At 51.8% G+C, this 6,583-nt stretch overlaps 2 protein-coding genes across 2 annotated transcripts; both read left to right on the top strand.

Annotated features, from left to right (window-relative positions):
• Positions 1 to 1,278, top strand: LOC308489602 (piRNA-mediated silencing protein C19orf84; the record flags this gene model as incomplete). The annotated part of the gene is made up of 2 exons (XM_081030939.1): positions 1 to 35; positions 747 to 1,278. 2 exons carry the CDS (start codon positions 1 to 3, stop codon positions 1,276 to 1,278), a joined length of 567 nt encoding a protein of 188 aa, XP_080887065.1.
• Positions 1,279 to 2,719: 1,441 nt separating this feature from the next.
• On the top strand, positions 2,720 to 5,771 carry LIM2 (lens intrinsic membrane protein 2; the record flags this gene model as incomplete). The annotated part of the gene is made up of 4 exons (XM_081030968.1): positions 2,720 to 2,894; positions 4,215 to 4,364; positions 5,378 to 5,512; positions 5,710 to 5,771. The coding sequence occupies 4 exons, from the start codon at positions 2,720 to 2,722 to the stop codon at positions 5,769 to 5,771; spliced, it is 522 nt and encodes a 173-aa protein (XP_080887094.1).
• Positions 5,772 to 6,583: the final 812 nt, after the last annotated feature.

Genomic DNA, 6,583 nt, shown 5'->3' with positions numbered 1-6,583 from the left:
ATGGAACAGCGAAAGGAAGAGCCTGGGCCTGAAGGGTGAGAGACTCACGACCTGCGCGGAGGACAGAGACCCAGAGAAAGGAGAGGACAGAGAAAATCAGAGTGGTGAATAAAGCCAGAGAGAGTATCAGAGAAAAAAAAGTCTAAGCTATCATCACAGAGAAAGAATCTTAGGGGATCTTGGTGACAGAGTTGAGCGAGATACTTAGAACTAGACAGAGAGATAGGAACAGGTATTCATGGAACAGAAATTTCAAGAATGGAAGAACCAGGAGAATGGAAGATGTCAGGAACATTTGTAGGGCTGGAGAAATAATAATAATAATAATAATAATAATAATAATAATAATGATCTACATTTCTTGAACACTTCCCAGACCCAGCCCTTTAATAGGCACCTTTGATACCATCAAAAGCCATCTTTCGGTATGAAAAATTCAGGTTCAAAGTGGGAAAGTGATTTGGCCACAGACACACCGTGAGCAAGAGAGGCAGCCTGGAACTGGAACGGAGTTCCGTCTGGTGCGGAAGTTTTGACAGAGCTGCCTGTCTCTCTCTAAAGAGAGATGTGAAGAAACAGAGAGGGGTGTAGAAGGAGAGAGGGGTGGGGAGAAGAGGGTGAGGGCGGCAGAGGTGGATGCAGAACTCAGGATAGAAAGAAGTGGATTCGGGGAGAAGCACAGAGGCAGCCAGGCTGCACTAGGAAAGACATAAGGAGATGATGACTTGATCCTCTTGTCATTCTAGGAACAGCCTGCACCTGCCATCACCTGGGACTGAGTCGTGGCCCCCTTCGCCTTTCCCAGCCCTGCCACCTGCTCTCTTGGGCACCCCAGATCCAGCCCACCTGGGTCTCCCAGAGAACCTGGCCTCTGTCACGGTCCCCATCCGTCTGGATGCCCTCTCCTACCTTCTGCACAGTGCCCTGATGGGGGCGTACACCTTTCAACAGTCCTTGCCCTCCTGCCCCTGCAATCCCCAAGCAAATTGTACCCACCCAGGCACCACCAAGAGGCCATCCAGGGGACGTGGGGGCTGGGACGTCCCACGCAGGCCAGGCCGGGGCCGGGGCCAGGGCCAGCGGCGTTGGGGACCTGGGAGGGCTGAGCAGCCAGAGAAGGGCTGGGCAGGGGGCTCTGGGGCTGGCCTCAGGACCCCGCTGATGACACCGCCATCACCACCACCACTGCCTGCCCAGGATGGGAAGATGGAAGTGCAAGGTCCGGAGCCACCCTTGGACCCGTCACCTGCGGCTGAAGACTGGGATGCTGAATACTAAGACTCTGCTGGGGGGAGGGCATGGCTCGGGGTCACTACAAGGGTTCTCCTGGAGCCACCAGCCATGTCAACCCTGTCAAAGATACCCTAAGAAGCATCCAGCTCCCATCCTTCTTCCCCCAAAACCATGGCTTTAGAAGTGGGGCCTGAGAGTCAGCTGGTGAAATCTGGACCTGACTTACGATTCCAAGCTAAAAAAGCCTTAAACCTCATACCCAGTAACTCTCCCCATTCTGACAGTAACCCCAACTATAGCAACAACCCTCACCTCATTCTCAACCCCAGGGGCTCCTCCAACTCCATCCAGACCCCATTCTTAACCCCAAAGCTACTCACCGGTATCTGTGCAGCCCCCATCCCATCCCATCCCCACTCTCAGTACTATATTCCCACTCCCATTCATTCCCGTCTCCGTCCCCATCTATACCCTAGCCCACCTCATTCCCAGTTCCTTCATCCTCACTCCCCACCTACCTCAGGCCAACCCAATCTTTACCCTTTACCTAAACTGGATCCCAGACCCAGCCCATGTTCCAGCCCCATCTCGTTCTCAGCCTCCTTCTTGTCCCAGCCCAACTGCTACATGCCCTGTGACCCCACCCGCGAAGAACCCCATAGGCCCAGTATATCCAAACACCACCCCATTTCCTGCCCTGGTTGAACAATAAATGGAAAGTGGTTCTGATGTCTTGTGTCTGTGTGTGTGCTTACGCAGCTCAGGCCAACCCAGTGGGTGTTGTGAACAAGACCTGTGAAAGGTCTCGGGATGGTCGGGATGGTCACAGAGAGAGGCCAGTAGGGTCAGGGGCTGCAGGGAGGGAGCGCCTGGATCCCTGTGTCAGCGAATTCCATTTGGGGCCTCTGCTAGCATTGCACTTCTGCCTGCTGGAAACTGCTGGGCCATGGGGCCATTGTGTGGGGAGCTTAAGGGATTTGGGGGACCCAGGGAGCAAAGAGGCCAGAGACCTAGCTCGACTCAGTCTGCAAAGAGGGGCCGAGGCAGACGGAGGGCTCAGGACCGTCTGTGCCATTCAGGTAGGGACCAGGCATGGGACCTATGAACTCCTCCTCCCCCAAGACTTAGGCCTCCCGTCCTCCAGCTCCTTTCTATCCCAGGGACCTGGAGAGGTCCCAGCTCCTAGCCTCCTCCCCACTTAGGACCTGGGAGTCCAGGTCCCCAGTCCCTATCATCCCCAAGGATTTGGTGTCCCAGCACCTAGGCCACCTCTCGGCTTAGGACCTGGAAGTCCAGGCCCCCAGTCCCTTTCTCCTCCAGGACCTAAGGGTCTAGGGCTTCAATCCCTCCTCTCTCAGATTTAGGAGTCTAGACTCACAGTCCCTCCTTCCCCAGGATCCAGGAACCCAGTCCCCCTGCCCTTTCCTCCTCCACGACCCAGGAGTCCAGTTCCTGACCCCACCTCTCCCCTTCCCCACAGATCACCATGAACAGTTTCATGAGTGGCGGCCTCCTCTGTGCCTGGGTGGGGACCATCCTCCTGGTGGTGGCCACAGCGACAGACCACTGGATGCAGTACCGGCTGTCGGGGTCCTTTGCCCACCAGGGCTTATGGAGGTATTGCCTGGGCAGCAAGTGCTACCTGCAGACAGAGAGCATCGGTGAGACTGCGGGGCAGGGTCTGGGTTTTGCTTGGGGTCAGAGCCCTGCGGGGCAGAACCTCACAGCCAAAGGGCCACCTGTTTTGCAGATGAAGAACCCTATGGCTCAGAGAGGGAAAAGGACCGACCCAAGATCACTCAGCATGGAAGGGGCAGAGCTGGGATTTCTTCCTAGTATAGTTACAGGATGTACTGATTGAGGAATTAAGTAGGGAGAGGTTACATCTCCTGGCACAAAATAGAAGTCAGGCTAGGGCGGGTGTGGCTGCGAATAGCATTTTCTAAATATTTACTATGCGTCAAGATTACTAGGTATTGGGGGATACAGAAATAAGATGGACCCTAAATTTGCTAAATACTGAATGAGGTATTTTTTTATTACTTGCTATGTGCCAGGCCATGATATATATATATATATATATATATATATATATATATATATATATATATATATATATGGATAAGAGTAGTACTTCCAGTCTAGGGCTCTTGTGATCTATATTATATACATATATATGTATATTATATATGTATAGCATGTATATAATATATATTATGTAATATACTATACCTCTATGTACCTCTAGAGACACATAGCAATATAGTATATACACAATATATATTTTATAGAAAGAGAGAAGACTGATCCCCAGTGCTCAATATCTATTCATTCAACACGTTTATTGAGCAACTATTATGTGCTAGGCACTAGGTACTGGGCATACAGCAGTGAATGGGAAAGCAAGACCGTGTCCTCACAGAGTTGAGAATTCAGTGGGAAGAGACAGACATCATAAACAAGTTATAAATAAATAAATAAATAAATAAATAAATAGGACGTTTTCAGATATGGGCAAGTGGTATAAAGGAAATGAAATAGAGCAATGAAAGAGAGGATAAAGAATGATTAGCAGGAAAATATGGGGAATCAGCATTCATTCATTCATCCAACAAATGTTTCTCTAAGCCCATGTCCAAAGCAAACCTGAGCTGTGCGTATGTGTGACATAGAATCAACCCAGGTCCTGTCCTTAGGGAGCAATCAGGCTGGAGGGGAGACAAAGAAGCACAACACAAAGCATGGGATGAGGATGATGCCTGAGGGGCAAAAGGATGTTTTCTGGAAAAGGGGATATGGGAGTTGGGCTTTGGAGGATAAATAGGAGTTTGCCAGGTGATGAGGAAGGCATTTGCTGAAAGGTGAAGGAGAAACTGGGTTAGGGACATGGAGAGTGGCAAGGCATTCCTGCCTTCAGAGGTAGCAGCCTTCACCATTGAGGTCACGGGAGACATGGGAGTGACCATGGGGTGCTCCCACAGTGTACTGGAATGCCACTCGTGCCTTCATGATCCTGTCCTCCCTGTGTGCGACCTCCGGCATCATCATGGGCATCCTGGCCTTCGCTCAGCAGCCCACCTTCACCCGCGTCTCCAGGCCCTTCTCTGCTGGCATCATGTTTTTTGCCTCCAGTGAGTGGACCCACCCTTCCCCAACCCTCTCCCCACTCCCTGCCACTCTCTAGGCCCAATCCAGCCCCACTTCCAACACCATTCTTATCTCTGACTCCTCCTCACTCTCAGCTTCGTTCCCATCCTAATTCCAACCCCTTGCCCAGTACCAACTCCAAGACTATTTCTAATTCCACCTATTCCAACACAGCAGTTCAGTTCTGGTATAACCTCCTGGAGCGAGCGTCAGATCCCACAGGTTTAAGGGTATGGTTCCCAAAAAGACTACCCCTACTTCACTTGCAAGTAGAGTCCCCAGGCCACCTGAACTTTTGACCTACAAAATTTGAGAGTTCAAATTTGGCTACACATTTGAGGGTTCCTGGGACCCACTCAGGTTTGAAAATTTGCTAGAACAACTCACAGAACTCAGGAAAGCACGGTACTGATAATTCCAGTTTTATTCTAAAGGATCACCTCAAGACTAGCCAAATGAACAGATGCAGAGGGAGAAGCTTGAGAGGGTCTGTCACTCTCCCAGCATGGCCAGGAAGCTCCGGTGTGCTCCATCATCCAGTTCTTACTGGAGCTTCAGGACTGAATCATTTGCCTGGGGACTGAACTCAGTCTCCAGCCACACTCCCCTTCCCAGAGGGGCTGATATCTACTGGCACAAAACTCGACTTTCTATTCCTGTTGTTGGTCTTTCTGGTGACCAGCTCCCATCCTGAGTCATCTCAGCTCAACAACAGGTGGGATCCCAGAGGCTCAAGAATAGCAAAGACACTCTCATAACCCAGCATTTAGAGCCAGCCTCCCAGGAACCAGAGACAGAGACCAGATTCTTGATGCCGCAGCACAGCCCTACCCCACCCCACTCCCTGTCCGTCTTTGCTCTCACTTTCAACTCAACGCCCTCACCCGTATCTGCACCTCCACCCACCCTATCTCACCCCTTTCCTCAGTCTCACGCCCACCCCATCTCCTCACCTAAACCCCCCTCCCCACTCCCACCCACACCCTCTTCTCCCCAGCCTTTTTCGTCCTGCTGGCCTTGGCCATTTACACTGGGGTCACCGTCAGCTTCCTCGGTCGCCGCTTTGGGGACTGGCGCTTTTCCTGGTCTTACATCCTGGGCTGGGTGGCCTTGCTCATGACCTTCTTTGCAGGTACGGGGGTTGATGGTGGGAAGGGCAGTGTCTGGGGCAGAGCGGGCAACACTCCAGAGGGTGAGGCGATGGGTGTCCCACGTGGTCCCCCAGCACTGAGTCAGAAGGCAGACCCCAGGCCCTGTGGGCACCTGGAGAGAAAGGAAATGCTGGGGCGGGGGCTTGGGGGGCTTCCAGTGGGACCTTTTCTTGTACAGGAATTTTCTACATGTGTGCCTATTGGATGCATGAATGTCGGCGCCTGTCCACCCCTCGCTGAGCCCAAATGTATCCACCAACTTGTCCTGGAAGTGAAAATGAGGGAGAGGAGCAATGGGAGAAGAGGAGGGGAGGGTCTAGAGGTCTGAAATCCCGCTTCCTGGGGTCATGAGGGGGTTCGGTCCTGGATTCTGGGTGGGGGCTCCCGACTCCAGAGTCCAGTGGGGGAAGAAGAAAGAATGGGGCCTGGTGGAAGGGAGTCGAGAAGACTCAAGTCCCCACTTGTCAGGAGGGGAGGGGTGTCTGAGAAATGGAATATCCATTAGAGCAATTTTTTGGAGTCTAATAAAACTGATGTGAAACTGTTATCGTGTGACCCTGAGGGTTGGGGTGACTGTGGTGGATGGGGTGATGGGGGAGTGTTAATGGCGGCTCACCCTGCTATTTCTGAAGGCATGTGGACAGAGATAAATCACCCAGCCCCCACCCAGAGGACAGTTCAACTTCTAGGAAATTGATGTGTAGGTCCAATTCTGATACCAATTCCTATGTGTATGTTTCCCCCCACACCACCAAGCAATTAGCTCGATTCTGATGTCATCTACCTGGAAATAGCACCAGCTATCACAAGTTAAGGGCTCAGTCCCACAAGACTGCCCCTGCTTCAGATGCAAATTGCTAGTTCAGGCTGTCACCTGTGCTTCTGACCAACCATCTGTAGACCGGTGGTTCCCACGACTTCCTCCTCAGGTTCCATTAACTTGCTAGAGTGGCTCACAGAACTCAGAGGAACATTTTACTTACTAGAGCATTGGTTCATTATAAAAGGATATAACTCAGGAACAGCAAGATGGAAGAGATGCAGAGGGCCAG

The sequence above is a fragment of the Rhinolophus hipposideros genome, assembly GCF_964194185.1.
Source record: "Rhinolophus hipposideros genome assembly, chromosome: 21".
Taxonomy (NCBI): Eukaryota; Metazoa; Chordata; class Mammalia; order Chiroptera; family Rhinolophidae; genus Rhinolophus; species Rhinolophus hipposideros.
Note: the sequence above shows the minus strand (reverse complement) of the source record. Positions and strands in the feature narration are given on the sequence as shown.